The sequence below is a fragment of the Aotus nancymaae genome, unplaced genomic scaffold (assembly GCF_030222135.1).
Source record: "Aotus nancymaae isolate 86718 unplaced genomic scaffold, 86718_ANA_hifiasm-v0.15.2.pri h1tg000004l, whole genome shotgun sequence".
NCBI lineage: Eukaryota > Metazoa > Chordata > Mammalia > Primates > Aotidae > Aotus > Aotus nancymaae.
Genome location: NW_026988415.1, coordinates 43,639,209 through 43,665,729, shown reverse-complemented (window position 1 = coordinate 43,665,729; position 26,521 = coordinate 43,639,209). Strand labels below are relative to the sequence as shown.

At 46.7% G+C, this 26,521-nt stretch overlaps 1 protein-coding gene across 1 annotated transcript; it reads right to left on the bottom strand.

The window, feature by feature from the left end:
* Positions 1-5,281: 5,281 nt before the first annotated feature.
* On the bottom strand, positions 5,282-25,923 carry LOC105706443 (glycine receptor subunit alpha-4). The gene is made up of 9 exons (XM_012436842.2): positions 25,868-25,923; positions 22,641-22,771; positions 22,291-22,358; positions 21,827-22,050; positions 21,605-21,687; positions 19,904-20,044; positions 16,511-16,725; positions 10,980-11,129; positions 5,282-5,572 (listed from the first exon to the last, which is right to left on the bottom strand). Exons 1-9 carry the CDS (start codon positions 25,921-25,923, stop codon positions 5,282-5,284), a joined length of 1,359 nt encoding a protein of 452 aa, XP_012292265.1.
* Positions 25,924-26,521: the final 598 nt, after the last annotated feature.

Here is a 26,521-nt window from a genome sequence, read left to right as displayed (position 1 = left end):
TCTGTCACTCAGGCTAGAGTACAGTGGTGCAATCACAGCTCACTGTAACCTCAAACTCCTGGGCTCAAGCAATCCTCCCACCCTAGCCTCCCAAGTAGCTAGGACTACAGCTACAGGACCACCATGTCCAGCTAATTTTTACATTTTTTTGTAGAGACAGGATCTCACTATGTTTCCCAGGCTGATATTGAACTCCTAGCCTCAAGCAATCCTCCTGCTTTGGCCTCTCAAAGTGCTGAGACTACGCCCTCCCTGAAATTATCTCATTTAATTCCCACAACAACCCTATGAAGTAGGTATTGTTATTGCCTTCATTTAACAGATGCAAAAACTGAAGCACAGAAAAAATTTGATGATTTGCTCCAGGCCACATAGTTACTGCATGCTGGATATTTCAGAGCCTTCAAATGTCCCTTTAGAGGAGGAAACTGAGACTGAGGGAGGTGAAGTCATTTGTCCAAGAACCCATATCTAGTAAGTGCTGGAATTGTAATTCAAACCCAGGCTCTGTCTGGTACCAAAGCCACCACACTGTTTTAATCACTACACTGTCATGAATAGAAGCTATTAAAATGAAGAATATATGTATATTTTTCTCCATTCAGCTCTGCAAGGCTAAATGTTCCCTGAATTTAGATGATGGTAAGAGTTTGCCCTATTCCATAAAATTGATAGTAAGAGCATATATTTCCTTAGTAATGCCCTATACAGTATAATGCAACCAGGATATATGTAGAAAGCCTCATGGTGAAAGCAGAGACTGGGAAAAACAGAGCTACACAGGCAGAGTGACAATAGCTGAGTTCTCATGTGACTTCTTCAGGTGGCTCCCTGACATCAGATTTACTTCATCATCCTTCCATGAAGAGAGTGCTCTGTGAGGGAGAAAGCCCCTGGCTCAGATGCCCTTCTAGGATTTCCTAATAAGCTGTTCTGACGCCACCAGCCCAAGTTCATAGACTGTACGCATTATCCTAGTTGTGAAGTATCATCATGTAGCAAAGAGTGAGCTGAGAAGACCAGCTTAATTGCTATCCCCTCAGAAATGACTGGCTTTCCGGTGAGAACTATGTGTGGAGCAGGCAGAGGTCAAAATCCCTGCTACTGTACTCACTTGTCACTGCCAGGGCTCTTATCAGGTGATTGGTTTTCGAAGTATAGCTTGACACTAGTCTTCAGATTTGGAATATTACTAATCTTTAATCAGAACATTACACATTTTTTTCAGAGCAGGAGTGGAAGTTTATTAAAATGCTTTAGAGCAGGAAAGAAAGGAAAGTGCACTTGGAAGAGATTCAAGTGGGCAACTTGAAGAACAAGTGCCCCGTTTAACCGTGACCCTAGGACTTTATAGGCTGGCCCACCTCCAGTGCCTTGCTCCCCTTTCCCATGATTCTTCCCTCAGGGTGGAATGCCTGCATGCACAGTGCCTTCCTTACCCTTGGGAAGTGAGCACGTGCAGTGTGTTTAGGAAGTTGTGCTCTTGAGAACATTATCATTCTTAATTCAGGGATACGATTTACAAGGTTTTGCTGTCTTCTTAGCTTAGGTTCTGTTACACTCAAAGACCAGTGTGTGTGTGTGTGTGTGTGTGTGTGTGTATGCATGCATGTGTGTGTGTGTGCATGCATGCATGTGTGTGTGTGTGTGTGTGAACTCTATCTGATTTTATAAGATCTCTTCTGGGTCTATTTTTTCTTTGACCAGTAAGTTCACAGAAAGAGAATGAATGTGTTATACAGCAAACTGAGTGGGAAGTCACGCTATCATTCTACATGCACATACTGAGTGTTGCTAGGTACCAGGAGCTACGTGAGCTAAAAAGTTGTATAATGGCCAGTCGTGGGGGCTCACCTATGTAATCCCAGCACTTTGGAAGGCCAAGGCAAAAGGATCCCTTGAGCCCAAGAGTTCAAGACCAGCCTGGGCAACATAGTGAGACCCTATCTCTACCAAAAAAAAAAAAAGTTAAATAAGACACAGTCCTTGCCGTTAAAGAGCTTATTCTTCATGTCCTCCATTGAGCAGATGATAATGCTACCTGGCTTCCTAATTCCCTGGTGGTTCCCATGCTTGGTTGATTTGTCTTTCAACAGCAGCACAGCCTAGGAAGACCATTAATCCTAACATAGTGAAATCAAATTTAAGATATGATAGCAAGAAATGATAATATAATAATCGTTCATTGAGAGTGCAGAGAGGCAAGTGGGAACACACAGAAAGATTCCCAGGAGGTGATACGTTCTAGACAAAGTTGAGATATTTGCATGGCCCAGTGAAAAGAGAAAATAACTTCAAGAGTCAAGCTAACCTTTCAACTAGAAGCATGCCCATTCTTTGGTGACAGGTAGGGGAAAATGCTTATAGGAGAAAGCTAAAGGAATAAATTTTATTCACTACCTTTCTTCCACACAGAAAGCTCTTTTTGCTTTGCCTGTGAATTCTGGGAGAGCAAGAGGCTGTGGTTGTAGAATGAGGGAATAAAAGATGACAGATCACTGGTTTTCCAGAGAGCAGAGCAAACTGAAGGGAAGATGGAGATGCTGATAGCCTTAACAAAAACTTAACAAATAAAGCCTTTCCCTGGAAAAATATATGTATAAACTATTTAGCTGGCATTAAATATTAAAAATGAATTAATGAAAATACCCAAAACACTATTTATACAGGAACTTTTGCCCCTTTAAAAAATGCTGTCTTAAATCTCAACATCACTTCAGATGTGATCTAGGCAGAAGGTAGTGTGGTCTCTGGAGGGGTGAGTACTATAAGAATGATGATAAATCAAAGTAATTTCCAAGTGAACCTCTTGTGACCTCCTGCTGATTCACTGTGGTAAAAAGTGTCCAATTTTTATTCCATGATTGAGGGATTGCTAGGTGACAGATGCTCCCAGTGAGACCAAGTATTTCCCAGCCCCTGTACATATCTGGGAAGGGTGAGGAAAATGAAAGTCATTTGCACCTGATTCTGAGACTTCGCATCTCCCTTCCCTGCCTGGGTGCTCTGATAGGGAGGAATAACACCTTCCACCAGGCATTGCCTCTGAGTAGCTTTGTGTGCTCCTGTAGGCTATTATGTTGGTTGGTACTTTGGCTTCTTTGGCTCCCAGCACCAGCTGATGACCTGATGTGAGTCCCAGTTGGGCAGGCTCTATTGCTCAGTGCTGTAGCTGTCTCCAGGGCATTGTTCTGGAGACTTCCAACAGGGCAGATTTGTGCAGTTGGCCCATCTGGACAAGATCTATAACAAGTAGAGCTTTGTGCAATAAACTCATCTCCATAGTCCACCCTCCCACCCTCGCTACCCCCGCCTTCGGGCTGCAGCAGCCTGACACCCCATCCCCTCCATGGAGAGTATCAAAGAGATGCTCTCTGCCCCTTTCAAAGGAGTATTGCTTGTGGCCTCTCATTGATTGGCACTACCTGGACAGAAATAGGAAAACAGGGGTTCTCTGCCCTTCTCAATTCAATCTGCTCCCTTATGCCAGTTCTTTAATTTAAATCTCTTTGGCACCAGAGTAATAATATTGCCATTAAAAATAATTTCTGGACCAGCTACCTTGTCAGCTCAGAATGCTCTCCTTAAAACTAAGTAACAGACAAGAGGAGTATGTCAGTGAACAGGAATGAGCAGACAAGCGCAATAGGAAAAGGGATAAAGACAAAGCCAAGCTCTTGGTTTGATTATAGAATTTGCTTTGACCATTGGATTTATTGACTTTCAATTGGGAACACCATATGGAGGGAGGGAGGGAAGGAGGAAGAGAGAGAGAAAAGGAGAGAGAGAGAGAGAAACAGAGAGACTGGACTTATGTGTTTAATTATTCTAGGTGCAGAGAAAAGGACAAGATGTGTAAGAGATCATTTGATCACTTCTTTCTTCCAGCGTCAGCCCCACACTTTAATCTCTCCTGTTTCAATTGCTCATAGTTGGTCACTTCAAAGGTCTCAGCATGCCAGGCACGTGCTTCCCCATGTCCCAGTGGTATGTCAGGCCTGAAATGGGCTCTTCCACACCAACCCTCTCTATTCTGACATTTCTGGTAGCTTCAACTGACTGCTACACCTACTCACTGCTTCTCCTTGTGGAGCAAGAAGGATAAAGAAACAACTCTGAATTATGGCTCTTTAACTTCTACAACTGCTACCCTGAGGTTGGTCAAATCAATGTTGATCTAGGATAGGGGTCCTCTCCATGCCTAGTTTCTCCCTAGGAAACTTGAAGTCCACTCTATCCTTAACAAGGTTGCAGTGGCACCATTATTTGCTCACCAGAAGAAGGCGAAGGACCAGGTTGGAAATGAGGGGCGCTGGAAAATAAAGAGACTTTGCAGAAAAAGAAGAAACAAATTAAAGCCCAGCCAACAAAAGACACTCTGAGAATAGTTTCTGTATTCTACTCCTCCTGGGCTCTACTACCTTGGATCTCACTTTTCTCGAAAGTTTTCTAGCATCATCAAGTTAAGTTTCTTAAAGAACAAATATTTATCTCTTTTTACACTCCCCAGCTGTCCAACAGACCCTGCCGCCATGCTAGCTGATTAGAGAACAGAACAAATATTTCTGAGACCAGAATGTTCAGGTGGATCTGAAAGAGTAGTCTTTTTGACAGCCCAAAGTCTCTGCCCCAATTCTGACAGTGTGGGGCTTCCTAGGAGACTTGAACACCTCTCTGTTGGGCCATATAGTCACTAGCCCAGTGCAGTCTATGACTGTTCCAACCTTATCAAGAGTTGGGGAACCTGCAGCTTTGCCTTCCTCTCATTGCAAGGAAACCTGACTGAACCACACAGGGCAGCGCTTGTGGATAGGAAAAACTCTCTATTTGAGTCTGCAGCAGGAGATACAGAGGACAGAGTAATGGCCAGGCTCTGGGTGGGAGGTGGCAGGGGGAGAAGTGGTGCAGATTAAGATTACAAATGCCAGAATCTAGTAACAGTGTTCTGAAGTCTCCACTGGAGTATTGGGAAACAGAGAGGCTCCAGCAAGGGCAGAAGGCAATCCTGGCCCTAGGAATGTGGCCAAAACTTAGTCTCATGAGAAATGGGAGAGTATGGAGAAAATATAGACTATAGTAGATAAGCCATCTTTATAAGAAGTACAGCCACCATTGGTACCATGCAGTATAGGCCCACATAGCTTTGGTACTGATAGTTGAAGTTCTGAGTGAGAGATCAGGACGGAAGTGTCCAAGCCCCTGATGGAGTCTAATTGAGGGGAAAAGCCCACCCAGGAGGAAGCAGGAAGCCAGCAGCAGGACTCTGTAGCTCCCACCCTATTCACAGAGCCTGGTGGATGTCTTCTGACCGTAGCACTTTGTAGACAACCCAGTAGAAGATATTGAAGATGAGGAAAGTGAAAGGGAAGACAGCCCGGGAGATGGTGTCAATTCTCTTCGCTCGGTCCACGTAGAGTTTTCGCATGGTTTCTCCTTCCCTTAGAAGAGGGGCTGGAGGTTGGGGACTATAAATGCCAGAACCTTCCATTGGACCTCCATCTCTTGCCTGCAGGCAGTGGCCCAAGCCATAGCCACGGAAATAAAAACGACTTTCTTGGATGATATCTTCCTCCTGAATTAAAAGGAAGAAAAGGCAGAATTTGAGGTCAAAGCTCAAAGGCAGAGGGATAGAGAACAGAATATCTCATAGGGCATGTTATGCAGACAGGGTGGCTTGGGTACACAGGCCCATTGTATCCTTTTAATGGTCACAAAACTACTCTTGAGATAGATGTATGCTAAGCAGCTATACATGCTACATATGGTGTATATTATGATTCCATTGCAGATAGGCCCCAAGCTACCCATGTAAAATGCAAAACACCATTTAGAGCCATCTAAAAATCCAGTGAAGTGCCAGCCACTGTGAGAAGACATCTTAATGTCAAGTTATCTGTAACTGGTAATGAACAAAACAACCAAATTCTTAGATAGTGAAGCTGAGATATTCAGTCTTAGTAAACTTGATTTTAATGACTTTCAAAAGCTTCAGAATTTGTTTCCCTTTTATATTGTATCTTTGAAAATTTATCTCAACTTGAAGCTGAAAATTTCAAAAGTTTTAAATAACCCAACGGGTTGTCCAAATTAGGATAAAGCTGATCACTCTATTGCAGATATGTGTGCTTCTCTGCAAATCAGCAGAGTTGACACAGAGGTCAGTACATCCAGGGTAACTTTTATTACCCAAGGCACATTCCATTGATATACATTGCATGCATTATCATAAACACATGCCCAGCGAGGGGTAAATTTTATATAAGCACTAAGTAATGTGACAGACTGACGAAAGCCCATTTTCCAATAGTTAGCTGACAACCTTCAGTAGCTAAACGCAGCTGGGAGCCAGGAAGTAAGGACAGAAGGATAAAGTTGAGAGAGAGAGAGAAAAAACCAAAACCTCTGAGTGTCAATATAGAGAGCTTTACTTATACGAGGCCCTCAGACCCCCACTCACAGACTATTTAGTCTTATTTTATATGTAACCCTAACAAGCCTAATTTTATTTACTTCTAAAGAACAGAGTTAAGAAATGCTTCCTTCAAAGATGGTTGTAATTTCTTAAAGTATTTATGGTTTTAGAGTCAAAGCTTCAGTTATCTAAGAAATCACCTGAAATGCAATGCCCCCTTGGAGGATGACGCAAACTATCATCTCATTTTGCCCAGGACAGAAGGGATTGCTGAGACTTGGGTCTTTCAGGGCGGAAACTGGGGATGTGCAAGGCAAATCAGGAAGAGTTGGTCATCCTGTGGCTACCTGAGGTATTTACTATAAATTATAAGAAAAAGTTATGTATAGGCCTGGCGCGGTGTCTCACACCTGTAATCCCAGCACTTTGGGAGGCCGAGGCGGGTGGATCATAAGGTCAAGAGATCGAGACCATCCTGGCAAACATGGTGAAACCCCGTCTCTACTAAAAAAAAAATACAAAAATTAGGTGGGCATGGTGGTGCACACCTGTAGTCCCAGCTACTCGGGAGGCTGAGGCAGGAGAATTGCTTGAACCCGGGAGGCGGAGGTTGCAGTGAGACGAGATCAAGCCACTGCACTCCAGCCTGGCACCTGGCGACAGAGCGAGACTCTGTCTCAAAAAAAAAAAAAAAATGAAAAACATATGTATATATTGTATAGGTGTATGACATAGATATATACAAAATGTGGATAAAGTAGATTTTAAACACTCTGTCCCTCTCAGTTAGAGGGACACCACAGGGTCTTTATCATGGGACCTCTGCAGCTATGGCACCACATTGAAAAGTGGCTTTGTAGATGAGATGTTGGTATGGTAGGTCCTAGTAACCCTTGATGATAACATCACTAAAAGCTGACATATCATCATAAGGACAGGCCTTGGTTCACCTCACATGAATTCTGTAATTCATTTTTACACTATTCTGACAGGAGAAGTGGTGCTGGACCCATTTTCGAGATGAAGAACTAGAGGCAAACAAAATATTTTGCAAGAATTTTAAAGTGAGCGGAGTAAGTAAAATGGTTTTCTCTCTTGCTTTCCAGTTCAGGGTCCCTCAGATCACTCTGTTCCTCAGTACTCACCCTGATCCCCTGAGCCCCACCCCAGCTAGAGGATGTAAGCATAGGATGTTGGCAAAAAAGCTCTGAGGGGGTAAGTTGGATCCAACTGCTATTTCTGTTTCTATAGAGGCAATTATTTTTCCTTTCCTCCAATCATAGTAAATCTAAAGGAAGTGATTTGGACACATTTCCCAGGCTGGAAAAAGCCATTTCACACAGGAGAGAAAATATGGCCAATAGAGTAAGCTGCTCCTGGCTTTTTGTGACTTTAACATATTGTACCTGTTGCAGCTGGGGAAGCAAAGATGAGTGGCTTGAAATCCAGGGGCGGAGGGAGGGGCGGGTACTGCATTTGGGTATTCTCTACTTAGGCCAAATTCTGAGGGTGTTTTGTGTGTGTGTGTGTGTGGTGTGTGAGGGGTGTGTGTGTGTGTGAGTGTGTTTGTGCTGGAAAGGGACGATGGAGCCTTAAATACCACTTTGTGGCTTACGTGCCTGTTGAAATAGAACTTTTTTTTCCCTTGCTATCTATAGGGGAGAAGAACTGAAAAGCAAGAGAGGGAAGATATTCCAAAACCACATACACTAAGGAGGGAATGCACAGTGTAGGAGGTAAGGTGTGGAGATGGGAAAGAGTAATATGTTTTGAAGTGAGAGGAGCTAGAAAAAAAAGAGATGGGAGAATGGGAAAGGAAGAGGGTGCTGGAGGATGAAGAGAGGTGGGAAGGGTTCTGGGATCAAGCCCCTGAGATAACTGGGCAGTATTTTGAAATTTCTTCCAGTTCTCAAGTGATTCCATTGATCATGGCAAGCTTTTTGCTCTGTCCGCTTTGAGAGTCCTCTCCAATCAGCCTGTAAAAGTTGGTGAGCTGGGTTACATGACTGCTGTGGCCAGAGCCTGGTGCTAAGGCCTGCTGAGGAGATGAAAAAGAGCTTCCCCTTCCTGGAGAAGCTAATGGACTAGCCGGGAAGACAGTGCAGGATCGCATGGACAAAAAGTTAACCACTTTAGGCAGTGACATGAAAGGGGGTCACCATGCTATGGAGTTGTTGGTTGAGGAGAGAGTTGAGAAAAAAAGGCGTGAATGGCTGTCTGGCTCCTAGAACACTCGTAACTGACTCTTGGCTAAGGGTTCCCTGGAGATCATATGGATTTTCTCCCTGCCTCGATAGTGCTCCTCCCAGACTGAAGAATTCGTTTTCTCTAGCTGGAACAGTAGGGCCCAGACAGAGGTTCTAGTAATGGATGAACTCTCCATCAACTTTTACAGCCTGCTTGGTGCTTCCAAAATTCCTGCTAGTTTCTGGGATAACAATAACTTTAGAAGACTCAAAAAAGGACATGATGAATGACATGGGTTTGATTTTCAGTTTTATTCACGTTAATAATAAGCCTCAGCTCACTTTCAGGCAGGCCCCAGGATCCTAAGCAAGGCCCAGGCTGCTGCTGTGACTTTGTAATAATTGAGCACTGGTCATGACAGACTCCATTATGAGCTCAGAGTCAGCCTATATGTATGAGCAGGATGGGACAGGCTGTAGGCAGTTGACAGTTGCAGGAGTTCAGGAAAGGAGGTGGGACTACTGTCAACCTGGAGTAGTTCTACAGTAGCGATGTCAACATTTTTGTTACTGGGACATCCATATGGGCAGCTTAGCTGGTGAAAGGACTCTCGATTGGTTTGCAGTCTTTTTTTCCAAGGTAGGCATTGAGAAGGCACCAAGATCAAAACTCCTATAAAGATAAGATTTTGGGGGCCAGGCGCGGTGGCTCATGCCTGTAATCCCAGCACTTTGGGAGGCCGAGGCGGGTGGATCACGAGGTCAAGAGATCGAGACCACCCTGGTCAGCATAATGAAACCCCGTCTCTACTAAAAATATAAAAAATTAGCTGGGCATGGTGGTGCGTGCCTGTAATCCCAGCTACTCAGGAGAATTGCCTGAACCCAGGAGGCGGAGGTTGCGGTGAGCCGAGATCACGCCATTGCGCTCCAGCCTGGGTAACAAGAGCGAAACTCCGTCTCAAAAAAAAAAAAAAAAAAAAAAAAAAGATAAGATTTTGGTACCTGCAGGCAGATTTGTTTGACACAGCTAAAGAGGGGGTAGGGACAGTTAGCTTAGAAAATGGAGTGTTCTTTTTTCTTGCCCTTCTGCTAAGTGTATATATATGTTTCTCTAACCCTTGGTACGGGATAGGAAATGCTTTAAGGTTTCTTGAAGAATGAGTCCTACTCCAGGACATGTAGTTGTGGATTAGTCCACTAGAGGGCGTACTGCCCAGGGCCCAACTAAAGGACTAAAGGGCAGGGACTGATACATTCAAACCCCTGGAGGAGACAGGAGTCCTGCCCTCAGCAGAAAGGGACCTTAGCAAGGGACATGAAACCCAGGAGGTAGTTTGGGAGATATTTTTAGTGCGGACATATGGTAGGGGTGCCCCAGGAGCAGCTGAGGTGGGAGAGGAGAACAGTTCTTGTGCTAATGTGGCTCAGACAAGCTTGAGTCAGGTTTTTAACAGTGGGTTCAGAGCATTGTTTCCCATCCCCCAGAGGTCATTATGCTCTTGCCTCTCTGGCTTTAGAGCCTCCGGATTAGACAGAAAACATGGAGTCAGAGCTGAAGACAGACCAGAACTCTGTGTCTAATGATTAAGCAACCAGTATGTAGCTCAGCAAGGCTTTCAGCTTTGCTCATAATTGGACACTTGCTTCTGTGAGGCTGGCCCAGCCACCTCTGTTGTCATGACAACTTACCTAGCACCTATTGTCTGGATAATTGGGGGCAAACTGGCTCTGTTGTCATGACGACAAGATGTCTTTTATATTTCCCCAGATGATCACTCTACTGTAGAAGAAATGAGTTCAACAGACCAGAGTGAGGGAGAACAACTGAAGCCCAGCAACTCTAATGCATCCAATGAAGATCAAGAAGAAGAAATCCAACAGTCAGAACAGGCGAGTGGTGGTTCTGCGATTCCAACTTAGTTATGGGGGCCCTCTTATAATGCTGCCCTGGAAAGGCACCAATGCCTGACTGTTGAATTCTTAACCACCAATTAGTGTATGACAACCTGGGCTACCTTCCTCCGGGTTGGGAAGAGAGCCATTACTACTTCCCAAAGCAATCTCTTAGTAGCTAACTTGGTAAGGTTCTAATACTAGCTAACACATCTTCAGTGCTTATTCTATGCCAAGCACTGTGCCCATGCCCTTAATCACTCTACTATACTGTCTTACAGATGTCCCATTGGACAAATAAGGAAACAGAATCAGAGATTAAAGTACTTAGCTTAACTGTGACCAGCCTAGTACTAGAATCTGGTGTTTCTGATTGCCTCTCTAGTCCTTGCAGCCTTGGGGTGGATCTTGGTTTGTGGGAGGAGGAGTAGGGAGGAAGGAGTCCAAAGGAGAAAGGAAGTGGGCCCCTCCCTAGTTGTACTCACCATGCGTTGGCGCCTCTGCCTTCTTCGAAGTCGTATGAATTCTTTATGCTGACGAGAAACAAAATTGACAGCAGCATATTCCAGCAAGGCAGCAAACACAAAGAGCAGACACACAGCCATCCAGATGTCGATTGCCTTCACGTAGGACACCTACAACATCCAACGACAGAACAATCAACCTTCTTGGAGTCCTTCCGTGGCATGTTGAGCGGATTTTGAATCCCTATCGATTGCCTGCTGTTTTTGAACTTTACCCTGAATTTCTTCTGGTATTTCAAGCAGCTTTCCACGACATATCACAACGTCTGAAGGCCCACATGAAAATGATGATACTGCGTATCATACTCCACCTCTGTGCAGTCTCTGCCCTCTACTGCTACAACTCTTTCCCTCTTACAACTCTTGCCCTTGCTTTATTTATTCTTGTCATACTTCTGCTTCTGCTTTTATTATTGCCTTCATCCTGATCTTCTGATTCTTCTCTTTCAATAAACCGCAATGAGCATGAACATTGCATTTGTCTTCCCTCTGTTATCTCTTAGGTTCCTCACATCCTCAGTGGTAATTGGTCAGGCAGGGTTCACGATTCCTATGTGAGACACGTGAGGACATTGAAGGCCTAGAACAGAAGAGTCTTAGCCAAGATTCCCCAGTGATAAGATGGCACTAGGACCTGGGGGTTCCGAGTTTTCAGTTCAGTGGCATTGCCATCTACCTAGGCTGCGGTCTTGCTGACAGACTAGGAGTTCTTTCCTTTCCCTCCTCCACCCCTGTTCTTCCCTTGGGCCTGTGCTTTTCCTTATTGCTCTTTTGGAAAGGCTCTGCTGAGGAATTTAGCTCAGTAGTGAGCTGGGGCCTCATCTCTCACCCTGGAAAGAACAAGGTAGGGATACTGAGGGAACACCACCCACCCCTTGTCAGGATGCTTTGCTAGTTGCAAGGTGCTGCTGGCATCCACCTATCCAGTCCCTTGTACTCTCCTCTCACTACTTTCCTTGGCAGCCTGTATGTACTTTTGTCTCCCACTTTCTGGCCTCTTCCCGGCGTTGCAGCTGGTTGGGGCCAGGAGATGGGGACAGAGCTCAGGTTTAGGTCTGTTCATCTCCTCAACCAGATTGCCTCCTACATAGTTTTGAGCTTCTAAGCTCACCACATAGGGCACCCCAGCAGGAACAGGATTTCAGACAGGCCACTTCTTTCATCAGCCACTGCTATGATGGGAAGTGAGGGTGCTGCAGACCCCAGGTAAGGAGCAAGTTTTACTGGATAAATAAATCCTCTATCTCAGTGGTTCTTAACTGGGGACAACCCTGCCCCCCACCAGAGACATTTGGTAATGTTTGGAGACATTTTTGGTGGCACAATTTTGCAGGGGGTGGTGGCTACTGGCATCTAATGGGTACAGGCCAGGGATGCGGCTAAACATTCTACAGTACACAGTTCCCTGCCTGGCCTTCAACACACACACATGCACACACACAGATACGCACATACACACACACACACACATGCGTGTATGCAACAAAGAATTATTTAGCCCCAAATGTCAAGAGTGCTAAGGGTGAAAAACCCTGCTCTAACTCTTTTAGGGCAATGTCACTGAGATGGTGGCAGTGGGTTACTAGGCAACCCTGATTAAGCCTCCCTTGGTGTCTCCACTTTGCCACTTACTAAGAGGGCATCCTATTTCATTCACCATCTCTCAGTCCCACAGTGCCCCAAGGATATCAAATACCTGCTATCAAGATCAATAATGAGGTAATTACTCATTATTGTAAAGGGATGGCCATGAAGGTCCTTAGACCATCAAAGGAAAAGACACCGTAAGCACTAGGAAGAAAGCCCTGTTAATGATGAGCATGTCAATAATACATCTTAAATATCTTGGCCAGGCGCAGTGGCTCATGCCTGTAATCCTAGCTCTTTGGGAGTCCGGGGGGCAGATCACTTGAGCCTAGGAGTTCGAGATTAGCCTGACCAACATAGCAAAAACCGTCTCTACTAAAACCACAAAAAATTAGCTGGGCGTGTTAGCACACGCCTGTAATCACAGCTAGTGGGGGAGGCTGAGGTGGGAGAATCACTTGAACCTGGGAGGCAGACGTTGCAATGAGCCGAGATCGTGTCACTGCACTCCAGTCTGGGTGACAGAGCGAGACTGTCACAAAAATAAATAAATACATACATACATAAACAAACAAACAAATAAATGAATGAATAAATGAATCTCAGGAATCTGTCCACTCACTATCCTAGCACAACTGAAGGGTTGCAAGTTTTGTGAATGGTCTCCTTGCACCTACTCTTGCTACCTACAATCTGTTCTCCAAATAGCAGCCAGAGTTGTTTTCAAAATGTAAATCTGATTATATCACTCCCCTTTACGATCCTTCAGTGGTTGTTCATTGCCCTTAAGATACAGTCTATGCTCCCCTTACCATGATATCTAGCCTTTGCCCACCTCTGCAGTTTCATCACACCCCTTGTAATCTATGACACCTGTGGTGTCTATCTCAGTAGTTTCCCAAAGAGCCAATCTCCTCTATCCCTTCTCTCATTTACCTGGATAACTTTTACTTATCCTTCAGCTTTCAGTTTAGATGCCACATACCCTGGGAAGCCTTCCCTAATCATCTCAGTCTGTGTTGGTTGTCCTACTATATGTGCTCAGGTTACCTATAACTTCTTAGCCTCCATCACATACTTGGCCATTCCCTCCACTAGACTGTGAGCTCTTTGGTGGCAGGGTCTGTTTCTATCTCGATCACTGTTCTGCTTCCAACGCCTAGCTGAGTTTCTGGCGCACAGTAAATATTTTTTTGAATGGATAAACGAAAAGATAGATGGTTTAGCAACATGTGTATATCTGCTGACCTCTGCTTGCTCTCTACCCTCCTTACTACCACCTGCCCCAATAGCTGTAGGCATTTATTTAGATGACAGAATCTAGACAGAAGTGGCTCCTCCCCTGCTGCAACTTTAGATCTAATCTGCTAGCCTCTGGAAGAAACTTCCATTTAGTCCTTCCATTCTTTGAGCTTCCTGCAGTAGAGGAGATCAAAGTCCTGGCAAAGAGATGGTAGTCAGTGCCTTTGGTGGCTCCATAAAGGCAAAGTGACTGTTGTTTCCTGGAAACATGAGGAATGGCCACTCCAGCTGAGTTCCCTTACAAAGTAAGCCTCTGCCGCTCTCATTCTGGACACTAGAGTTGTATTAGGGGTGTGGGATTGGTGTGGCTCTTGGAAACCCCAGGCCTGACCTCATGGGGCTCCCACCAAACTTAATGTTGCACAAACTCAAGAGGGAGCAGATAGTCCCTGACTTACTGAGTCCCTTGCTCTGAGGGGCTGGCTAACGAGGCTATTTAGTTCAGAGTGTAGGCCCGGATATTTTGCTTAACTGGCCAATGAGGCCATGAAGAAGTCATTAAAATCTGACAAGAAGGTACTAAATGCTGCAAACAAGCAACCCTCTAACAAAGTTCATTTTTTCCAAATGAGGAAACTAAGTGATTCCTGGGAGCAGATGGATTATGTTCACTCACAGGAGGGAACCAGAAAAGGAAGTTCTCTTGGCAAGAATAAAGCATAAATTGCAGTACCTCCCTGCTTTAGAGATGAATCGCCTTGTGTGGCAGAGGCAATAAACCAGGGCACAGTTCTTAGGTCTGAACTGCTTCTTGGCTTCTGGCCTCCTTACAAGATCACTATCAAAACACAACCATCACAGCCTGGTCTGGCTGTGTAGCCCTTCCTAAGTCCAGCCTGCCTCTCAGAGCCTTGTCAATATCCCCGCCCATCTAGGAAACACATTTACAGAAAATGATCTCTGACAAAGTTTCCTGGGACATGTGATTCTGATCTGAGTTTTGTCACCATTTATCCCTATAGGGCTTTGGACCACCTCAAAGGGTTTCTGGCAAGTCAAAAATAATTGGGGACAACGCCAGCTGCTTTAGCCCCAGATTCGTCACTCAGTTTTTTCAACGCTGACACCTGACAATTATAACAATAGTTAACATTTATTGAGCGGTTGTTATGTGCCAAACACTGTCCTGTGTGTTAATACATTATTTTTTGCAATAACCCTATGGAACTGATAATATTCTTTTTTTTTTTTTTTTTTTTTTTTTTTGAGATAGAATCTTGCTCTGTCACCCAGGCTGGAGTGAAGTGGTATGATCTTGGCTCACTGCAACCTCTGCCTCCCAAGTTCAAGACATTCTCCTGCCTCAGCCTCCTGATTAGCTGCGATTACAGGCACGCCCCATCATGCCCGGCTAATTTTTTTTTTCTATTCTTAGTAGAGATGGGGTTTCACCATGTTGGCCAGGCTGGTCTCGAATGCTTGACTTCGTGATCTGCCTGCCTTGGCCTCCAAAAGTGCTGGGATTACAGGTGTGAGCCACCGCGTCCAGCCGGAACTGGTAATATTCTTATTCCCATGTTACAGGCAAGAAAATTGAGAAGTTAAGGAATTTACCTAAGGTAAATTATTACTAGATGATGAGCCTGGGAGGCAAACCCAAGTCTGTCTGACCCTAATTTCCTACTCCTATCCACTACTGCCCCCTCGTCATGTAGCAAATTCATAAATTCACCATGGATGTCTGAAATTATCGCTTGTGTAAGCCCCCAGTAAATAGTCTTAGGAACAAGTACTGAGAGATGGGAGATCATAGGGCCTGGTTCCCAACAAATCAGTGCAAGAGGGAATATTTTCATTGTAAGATCCACTAGGAACTGTGTTGCTTTTGCTTCCTGTTATTTCTCCATGACAAATTTCAGTGGCTGGTACATAGTACATGCTCAATAAATATTTATTGAATGACTAAATGGCCTTGCTCCCTGATTTGTTCAGAGCCTTGCTGACTGTAAGGACTCTGAGGTGACCTCTAAATTCCCTATGTGAAGACATGAGGCAAGGAAAATCTGTGCCCAGTCCCATCAGCACAAATCTTCCTGTGTAATCAAAACATCACCGGGCCCAGCCAACTGGAGTCCACTGACTTTAATTGTTATTTGCTACCTCAAAATTTTCTCATCCCAAAAGAATGGGTACTGTTCCTAGAGCTCTTTGTGACAGTTTCTAATTTCTGATACTGTAAGAAGACAGAAATAGGTTCAAAACTCTGATATTCTTTTGGTTGTTTCTTATAAGGCATGTCCTTAAGAAGGTCATTTTACCACTCTGGGTTGTATTCTCCTCATCTGTATTTGAGGGAATGGGACTTTCTACTTGCTGAGGATCTTTTGATCTTGGACATGCTAGTATTTCCTGAAGAGAGTCAAAGTAAGGCACTGCCTCTCCTCATTCCCTAGCCATACAGCATCCCTAACTCCAGTATCCATATTGTTAGCAATGTTATTAGTAGTATGTTACAGGGGGAGAGAGAATGCAGGACACCAGCTCTTGCCCAGTGGCTCTTCTCAACCTTAAATCCAAGGTAAATGGTGAGCAAGAGGGCATATTGGGATAAATGGGAAATGGGGTGCTCTATGGCAAGCAAATTCCCTTGCATGTCTCTTCACCTTAGGCAAAGAGGCCCGGGAGCCAGAGCTCTGGGTGGTCATGGTGAGCACGGTGGTGATGCCCAGGCCCACACGGGCAGGGGCAGCATCCATGTTGATCCAGAAGGAGACCCAGGACAGGATGACGATGAGTAGGCTGGGGATGTACATCTGAATCAGATAGTAGCCCATCTGCCGTTCCAGGTGAAACTTTACCTCGATGCAGGTGAATTTCCCTGCAAGGAGAGAGGTGAGGTGTCAGGCCTCAGGTCCCCAGCCTGCAGCTGAGCCTGAGGGGATTAGGACAGGACTAGTGCAGCCCTCTGCTGACCAGCCTCTGGGCACCTCAGCCAGGCCAATGAATGAGCCTTTCACAATGGCCCTACGTAGTACCAGATGTTTGTACTAAGGAAGCTCTCAGAGCGACCATCAAAGACTTGGCCTCTTGCTCCCAGCACTTTGATTTCCAGCAGAAGGCCTTTCGAATGAAGCACAAAAGAGCAGGAGGGCTCCAGAGTCAGACTGCCTGGGTTTGAATCCTGAACCTTCCACTGCGTGCCTTTAGGCAAAACACCCAAGTTTTTTGAGCTTCAGTTTCCTTGCCCGTAAAACAGAGTAATGATCCCAACTCCATCACTGGGCTATTGGAAAAACTAAACAAGATAATATATTTGAGGTGTTTGACACATAGGTAGCTGTTACTCTTGTTAACATTATTAACAAAGTAATTAGCTTAGACTCCACTTCGATCTCAGCAGCCATGCTTGTGCTTGCTAGTGCCCCAGAAGCTCTCTAGCAACAACAGTTCACTGGGATAAACACTGCTTGTGTCTTAAGCAAGTGAGAAGATCCAGATAGCAAACATCTGGGACCAATGCCCAACAGAGACCAGCTCTGGACAGCAGGGACCGGGTTCCCACAGAGTATCAGGCTGCAGCATTCTATTCCACCAACAAAAAGTGCATTGGCCTAGGCACACCGACCAACGCTCCACCTTTTTTGCCATCCTTCACTTTGCTTTCCAGGGCCCCAGGGCTAAGAAAATACTAGCTCAGAGCCTCTTTCAGAAGCAGAGGCTCAGAATAATCCAAGCAAAAAGGAGAAGATGCATATATTTTTATTTTATTCTGGCCTAGGTCTAATCTTAGCAGGCCTACTTGATTCTTCAAAGCCAGTGATTTCGTCAATGACTGATTAAGGCTTTGACATGTTGTATGACGCTGTGACCTCTTACTGTTCCCTGAATCCACCTCACTTCATCCTACCCCGGGATTCTTGCCGTGACATGCCCTTATTAAGTATCCATATTTTCTCTCCCTTCTTTCTTTCTTTTTCTTTTTATTTTTTTTGCAATAGCAGTTTTGTTTTTAATTCCAAAATTAAAACTTGTTTAGGATAGAAAATATGAGAAGTAGAGAAAGAATAATAACATTCATAAGCTCACATTTATCAAACCCCTACTAAGGGACCTGACTTTATATACTTTTCTCGTTTAATTCTATAGCAACTATTCGGGGCAAGTAAAATTATTATCTTTCACATTACAGATAAGGATATGGAGGCATGAGGAGATTAAGTTATGTTTCCCAAGGACACTCAACTGGTAAATGATGGAGTCAGAATCCAAACTCAGCTCTATCTGCCTCCAAAGTTCTTGCTCTTATCTGTTGTGTTACATCACTTTAGAGACATTTAGTGCTGTTTCCACCCAAGGTTTTTAAATGCATGCTTTTGGCTTGTTCCTTTTTACATAATATAATCATTCTTTATTGACACTTCTGAGTCTTACCTTTTCTCACTTGTACTTTCCCACATTGACATAAGCACCTTGTAACCATCCCTTTTAATGTCTGCATGCTAGTCCATCAAGCAGATGCACTATGTAATTTACTTAACCTCTGCCCTATCAGTGGATATTTAAAACAGTTCCAAGTTTTTGCTAATATAAACAGCCACCCAGGAGACCCCTTGGGGTCCAAGGCCAATGCAATATTTTGGAATAGTTCCATATAATACATTTCAAGGAGTAGGATTCCTGGATAAACAAGTCGAAAAAAATTTTAGCTTCTAGATTAAAGTTTCTCAAAGTATGTTCGCTGGACCACCTGCATCAGAATCCTGAGGATGCTTGTTAAAATGCAGATTTCTGGGCATCGCTCCAAGTACATGTAACCATAATCAGAATCTCTGAGACGTAGAGTCCAGGAGTCAACATTTTAATAGACTTCCCAGGGGAATATAATGCACACTGAAGTTTGAAAACCACTGACCTATATACAAATTGACAACTTTTTTACTCCAAAAAGTTTCTATCAATTTCCATTTTCCCTTGCATTTTCTAAATTCTGGCCTTTTCCTCTTCCCACTCCCCACATCCCCCACAAACATGCGCACACATATTCATGGGGCAGCTCTCAAAACATATCAGCCCACCATGGGAGGGACCCGGGATCTCCCCTCTTCAGCCTGCTGCCCCTATTTCAGGGTCAGAGCTCCTCACAGACAAATTGTCAGGGAAAATGTGTAGCCAGCAATTCTTAGAGAGGCTGCAGGGCGGCAGATGCTCAGGCTGGGAAAGCAGCCTTCTCCACTTCTTAGCTGACATTTCACACCTGGAAGTTCCTGAGAGCTGGCAGTGGTGGCGACAGTGGGAGGCATGCACCAGAAGCTGGCCACTGCCCTCAGGCCTGTTCCCTCTGGGTTCAGCATAGTCACTTCCTACTGCCAGATGCGGATTCCCTGCTTCCACACAAAGTTGACCCCAGGAAAAGTGGGAAACCTTCCACCCACTGTCATTTGCTCTGCAGCAAACGACAGGAACAAGAACATGGACTTTAGAGTTGGAAGGCCTGGATTTAAATTCTGAATCTGCCCTTTCCTAGCTGTGTTACTTTGACACTTGATTTAACTAACTTCTTAGAACCTTAGTTTGGGCCGGGCGCGGTGGCTCAAGCCTGTAATCCCAGCACTTTGAGAGGCCGAGGCAGGTGGATCACGAGGTCAAGAGATCGAGACCATCCTGATCAACACGGTGAAGCCCAGTCTCTACTAAAAATACAAAAAATTAGCTGGGCATGGTGGCGTGTGCCTGTAATCCCATCTACTCAGGAGACTGAGGCAGGAGAATTGCCTGAACCCAGGAGGCGGAGGTTGCGGTGAGCCGAGATCGCGCCATTGCACTCCAGCCTGGGTAACAAGAGCGAAACTCCGTCTCAAAAAAAAAAAGAACCTCAGTTTTCCCTTTCTGAAAAATGGTATTTATAATCGCTATCACAAAGAGATAAGGTATATGAAGCACCTGGCCTCATATCTGACATAGGTTGAACCTTTGATAGAGGTGAGCTCCCTTGTCCCCTTGCCTCGCATCTGAAGATTTTCCTGTGGCTCACAGCCAATAAAGATCCTGGTTTTTACCTGTGTTGTAGTGCTTGGTACAATAGCCTAGATCCTTCTCATCCCGCAAGATAAACTGGGGCAGAGTCAGCCCCTCAGCCACTTGGACAGCAGGAGCATCTTCCAGCCACTCAAACACGAGGTCATTCATGGTGTAGCCAACTGAAAGTGACAGAGATGGCAGAGGGCTGCAGAGTGTGGGTGTTGGGTGGGGGTAGGGGTAGGATCAGAACAGGCAGGAGAGAACAGGTGAGGAGTAAGGCCTGGGGTTTAGGAGTTTCATGCTCATCATGGAAAGGGAAACTTTTCTGGAGAGGACACTTGGTCAGTTGTCTCATGGGCCCATCATGAGTGGGCAGGTGAATCAGGAAGATTACAGACTTTTTCCCTACCCTATTCTCAAGCTTGAGCAAGGCCCAAAGAGAAATTATTCTGGCAGACCTAGAAAGCAGGTCAAAAGAGTTGGAAAGATGTCAAGGAACTCAGTTGGGAGCTTCCTGCCATACCTCAAGCCCAGGGGAGGAAGCATGTGTACCGAACACATGTGTTAAGCTGAGCTAACCTCAGAGCCAGGGCTTCTGCCACATCACCTCGGGGAGGAGAGAGCTATTTATATCCTGCCAGTCATCCATGGGACAATGTGCATACCATAGATCCCAGCCAGGGCCTTGAGTTGGCACAAATTTAAAGCTAACATCTGAACATGCCAAGTTATTCACATATAGCAGTTCATGAGGTCTCATGCCATGTATAGGACCATATTCGCACATGTCAGGTAGAGATGGGAGCACAAACACCAAGGCTCACAGATATCCAGTGTTGGGCCTTGACCCAGAGTAGCTTGCGATTTGGGGTGAGTCGCTTCCCTTTCTGTAAAATGGGAGTTATAGTAGCGGCTCTACCCACTTTTCAGAGTTGCTGTGAAGGGATAATGAGAGCCTGGATATCAAAGTGGTTTAAGCACTCTAAAGAGCTGACCACATAGGACACATTCTATTCATCACAGTTATTTTATGCTAGAAACAGCCTTATAAGCCTTCTTCTGTGAACCTCTAGTGGATGGCTCCAGATCTGATAGTCTCCCCCAACCCAGGAGATGAGGAAGGAGTGGAAATAAGTGATGGCCCAACCTTGTCATCCTTCGGTTCCTCTGCACTTTGGGCAGCCCCTCCAGGTTGGCACCCCTGCCACAGAGGAGCCGTTGGCTGACCTCTTCTTTCTGGGCACTGTCTTGTGCCTAGAACTGTCCTCTCCTACCTCTCTGCAAAGGTTATGTGTGTTCGTGGGGAATCGGGGCTCCAAGAGCGCCACCACCTTGCTCACTCTGGCATTTTTATAAGCATCTTCAATGTCTTAACTCAAGGGAAGTAAAGGTAAAACTACTTCAGGCACTGTGAGAGGGGACATACCTTTGGTCAGAGAAGATCCCACTCAAATCGTCCCCTCAAAACAGCACAAATACATCTGTCCATAAGGCTGATGCCTTCCTGTTCCCCAGCCCCGCAAAACGGCCAGATCAGCAAATAGTGTGGGGATGAAAAACACACTGGGCTAGGGGTTAAGGAGCCCTGGTTTCTAGTCTCATCTCTTGCCAAGAATTGGCTGGGTATCCTTGAGCAGTTCTTCCCAACTCTGAGTGGCCCTTTTCCTGTCTGTGATGTCATGAGGTCGGGTTAACTGGCTGTTATTCCAGACCCTCTGTGACCCTCTAGAGGCACTTACAGCTCTCCAGCTGCATCGTGCAGGTCTGGATGTCCATGGGGAAGTTCTTGAGGTCCATCGGGCAGGACAAAATGAGAGTCAACCTAGTAGGTACAGTGAGAAAAAAGTGACATCAGCTTACTGGGGCCCATCACAGCACAAGGGAACCCTCCTCCCACCTCTCAGTCTCCATCTAAATTCTTCCCCTTGACACAAACTCTTCTGGCCATCGACCCAGGGCACCTGATACTGTAGAGCACATTCCCATTCTTGAAGATGCGCAGTAGCTTGTTGTCTGTTGTCACCTCATGGAAGTTGGCCCCTTTCTCATTGGCAAAGAACAAGTCTGGCTTCCAGATAGAGTCCAGCATGGAGGGATCAAGGTCCAGAGAGTTGTCAGGATATTCTTGGTAGGACAGGCGTGGGTCATTCCACTGTTGCCGCAAGAAGACATTCACCCGGTAGTCCTAGGAGGGTGCAGATACGGACCCATTAGAGGCATTGCCATTCCCAGGGGCCCAGCAAGCCTGTATGAGCAGGAGGGCCATGAGGAGGAAATGTTGGGAGCACATCTCAGGGATAGTAGGCATTTTTCACTGGAGAAGGAGCCTCCCTTGGGCTGATATGGCAAAAGATGCCAGCTTGCTATCTGCTGGGCTCCTTCCATTCACACTGGGCTGGAAGTGGGGAGCAGGAAGATCCCTTACCATGGTGGTCTCAGTGACGGAGCCGAAACTGTTGATGAAGATGTTGCAGGTCACGTTCACAGGTGGGCCTGAAGGTAGCAAAGCACAGGCCATTGGCAGGGCATTCCAGGAGGCTGGGAGCACTTTCCAGAACTCCCTCCCTGAGCTGCAGGTCAGGGCACTGCTGGGAGAAATCAGTGCCAGCTACACAGGCCCATGGGCAACGGGGAGGAGAGGCCTCTTCTGAGCTGTTAGAACTAGCTCTACACCTCCAGCCTCCTTTCCTTAGGGGAGGGAATAGGGGCTGGCTGGGTAGTGTGCTGCCAAAGCTGTGTGGAGGGAGGGGTTTTCATAGGATGAAGATTTCTTACCTTTAAAATTGGGCCGAATCCTGGCATCATATCCAGATGTTCGCCCCATAAGCTTGTCTAGGAAATCAGAGGGGGACATGGGCTGGGATCCCTTGGTCCCAGATTTGACTTCCTCTTTTGCCAAGGCCACCCTGGACAGGAGAGGTAAAGAAGTCTGAGGCCAGTTGTATTCTGCATTTATCACAGTTTTCATACCCCTCAGGCAGGAGGAGAGAAGAGGATGGGTTTCTGGATGCCATTTGCAAAATGAGAACAAAAACAGCCATAAGGCAACACGGCAGCCTGCCAGTTAGTACTAGAAAAGTGTTTTCACAGACAGTAGGTCTTCTTACCCTCCCAATTCTCAGTGAGATGGCAGGTGAGGACTGTTATTCCCATTTTACAGATGAGAAAACTGAGGCTTCAAAAGGAGAATTGACTTGTTCAAAGTCTCAGAGTTAGTGCCAAAGTCAGGACTCAAACCCCAGGCTAAGGCCTCATCCAGTATTCTCTTTCTGAAGGTACTTGGCAAACACCCAATGAGTGATGTCTTATGGGAGATGAGATGGCTACTGCAAAGTTTTGCATGTCTAGCCTAGTCAAGGATGGGAAGGGCTCAAGGACAACTTTTATTTCTGAGAGGTGGTGTCAGTTGCTTGGGTTTTACGCTGGGCTGCTCAGGAAGGAACTAGGACCCAGCGTCTGAAGAGAGAGTTTCGGCTTCTCGTGTGTGCTCCAGCAGGAAGCTCTGTTTGAGGTACATTACAGCTAAGGGCCATACCACTGCAGGCAGGTGAACTAGTGCTGGCAACTATGGTGGGGGAGCAGGGCTCTAGGGACAGGGGAAAGCTTCCCGGTAGGGTAGACATGCTGAGGTCAACTCCCATCTTTCCCCCACCAACAGCTTGATTTTGAGGAAGGAGCCAGTGTGCTTTGGCATAGCTTAGAAGCCAGCTCCCTTCCCCCCTAACAGGTTTCTCTCTAACAGCAGCTAAGCCCCTTCCATACGCCTACTTGCCAACTTGCCAGCTGACAGATAAACTAGGGACCACAAGCTCAGCAAAGCCTTGGGGACAAGAGCAGTCCTCAGGGCCGAGCTCAGCTGGACTCCAGGCTGGGCCAGGCACCTCCTGCTCCCTCCTGCCTGTTGTCATCGCTCTATAGCTGGCTCCACCACCGTCACTGCTGCTGCACACTGGGGGACTGAGCAGCAGGGTGACTGCTGTCCTGCTGAGGACTAGTCTCCTTTGAGCCAGTGGGCTCCTCTTTCCCAGTAGATCCATATACCATTCAGTGACCGATAGAATGATAAAAATAGCTAAGGTACCATGCTAAATGCTTTGCACACTCTGTCTAGTTTAGTTCTCACATCAGTCCTCTCGACTAAGTATTATGATTACCCTCATTACATAAATGAGAAGACTGAGGATCAGCAAAGTGAAGTGACTTCTTTCCAATCATGCAGCCACTGAGCTTTAGGTAAAGCCAGGATTTGAATCCAGGCCTATTGACTTCAAAACTAGCTCTATGTATCACAATACTATGGTACAGGCAGCCCAGGGTGGGTTGCCAAAAAGCCTAAGTTAGGGAAGGTCAGTGGCAGTCCCACCCTGACCTTCTAGGGTCCTGCCTCCTTGAATCTTTTAAACAAGAGGAAGCCCTTACCCTAGGGACAGAGGCAGGCTCTGAAAATCCAAGGAGGCTGGTGGTGGTGGTGGAGCAAGCAGAAGTCTATGATTTCACCACAGGATGTCCACGCTAGCCAGGTGCTGCTGCTGCTGCTGGCCACCTGCCACCTGCCTGCTGGGAGGCCACACGGGCCTGCATGTGGAGAAAATGGACCCTCCCCACCGTCCTCAGCCCCACTCTCAGGTCACCTCTCCTGCTAATCCTAGCCCTAGTATCCTGGGACAGGAGATGGGCTTAGCTGTCTAGGGCCCCATCCCCCATTGCAGCCGCCTCTTCTGGGGCTAACTTGTCTCAGGACCTGAGGGCAGAGTCACTGTGTGCAGTCACTCCTTCCTCTCTTTCATTCCTGGAAAGTCCTAAACACTGACAGGACCTAGGAGGATCCAGAGCTGACAATCTTTCTCATGCAAGGTTCTAGGGCAGCATTGCGAGAGAACTCTCACTCTGGTGCTCGGTAGCTGAGCGACCTTGGGCAGGTCATTCCCCCTCTCTAGGTCTCAGGTTCCCTATGTACAATGAAAGACTTGGACTCCAGACTCTCTAAGGGCTCGTGTTGCTCTAACTGCCTCTGCTTTCCAAGCCCCAGTGGGAATGCTGCCACTGGAGCTTGGGCGTTGAGGCAGCCTCCCCTCCTGGAGGGCCAGCAAGGCCCAATGTGGTGCCCCCTTCTGCTTGCGTCCTCCTGTCAACTCCAGCTGTGCTGCCGTTCCACTTCAAGCTGCTTTTCACTCTTTAGAAGTTTATTGCCCTGCTCTGCATCCCTGCCTGCCTGCCAGCCAATGTGTCTGCAAACAGTGGGACAGGAGGCTTCCCAGAGGCAAGCAGCCCTGGGATGTTTCTTGGATTAAGAGGAGGAAGAGGAGGAGGATGCTGCAGTGGCACTGACCCTCTCCACCTTGGGAGGCACTGCTCTTATGAGCAAGTCAGCCCAGGCTACAGCCATCTTTCCTGCTCAGCTCACCCTGCCAACCTCCTGGTCTAATGAGAAAGGGGCAATTGGTGGGGGGACATTTACAGGGAGTCCAAAGCATGTCTTTCCTGCAAGTCCAGGAAGTGACTGCTACTTTGTGCCCCTCAAGGAATAAAGAGCAACCAAGTGAGCACAGGCAGGGTGACTACAGGAAGTCCAAAGAATGTCTAGCCCAGCTCCATTCCAATGTGGTCTTGGGGCAAACCCCTGCTACTGAAAGCCTCTTGGGCTGGCAGTTGACAGATGTTGCTGTCATCTTTAGCGATCTGAGTAGTGTGTGGCCCAGACGATAGGGAAACAGGGTTAGGTGTCTGGACAGACACCCTCCATTCTCGGGCTTAGTTGCCTAGCCCCTACCCAGGCCCAGGAAACTTCCACCTGTGCAGAAACATTCCCAGCATGACCAGGGCCTTGACATCGCTAATAAAAAGCTCCTGGGGTCCTAATTGGGGGAGGACGTGTCTTCCCCGAAGCCCTCCAGACTGCGGGCTTTGTGCAAACTTAGAGGAAAGTGTGCCAGATGCCCAGTTTGCCCATCCCCCTCGGCTGGTGTTTGCATGCACCTCCTTTTCACCCCCACTTAGCTCACCTGAGGAGGACCTGCCCTGGCAGGGTCCAGAGGAGAAGGAAGGAGAGGGTTGTCATTCCGCGGGGATCTTGGAGCCCTTTCTCGGCCTGGCTGCCAACGTGAGAGGGGTATCCCTGCAGGAACGCCAAAAGTACAGAGCCTTTCTCCAACTTGGGCTGCTCACAAAGAGCCTCCTCTCTCTCCTCTTCTGCCTCTTCTCCTCTGGCCTGTCTGTACCTGCCAGGGGCCAGAACTATTCTTCTGGAAATGATCCTGACACAGATAACCCTACTGGCTTCTGCTTGGGCGTGCCTTGGGCTCCGGAGGGCCTTAGCCTGCCAGCCGGGAGCTAGAAAAGATTCTCTCTGGACAGCAATCACTCTCCAAACCCTGAAGAGTCTTGGAGGGGAGGGAGGAGGAGGGAGACCGGTAGGAAAATGTTTTCCTGCCTCCCACCTCCCCCTAGATGCACCCTCCGAAAGCAGCAATTTAAAGGCACAGTCGGCAGCAGCTGGAGTGGGGTTCAGAGCCTGCCTGTGTGCTGGGGAGGAGCTTGGGCTGCCGTGGCTGCCTGGGGAGGGCTGGAGGTGTTCTGTCCAACCTCTAACTCCCCAGCTGCAGGAGGGCATATAAGCGGCCCTGCTCCCCCCTCCCCCCACCTCCCACACCTGACCA

Excerpts from the sequence above, each read along its gene's own strand:
- LOC105706443 (XM_012436842.2), bottom strand. The coding sequence starts at position 25,923 with ATGACAACCCTCTCCTTCCTTCTCCTCTGGACCCTGCCAGGGCAGGTC. Across the intron at positions 20,045-21,604 it reads CACGATGCAGCTGGAGAGCT|TTGGCTACACCATGAATGAC; the intron begins GTAAGTGCCTCT and ends TGTCACTTTCAG. Across the intron at positions 16,726-19,903 it reads TACCAAGCACTACAACACAG|GGAAATTCACCTGCATCGAG; the intron begins GTAAAAACCAGG and ends CTCTCCTTGCAG.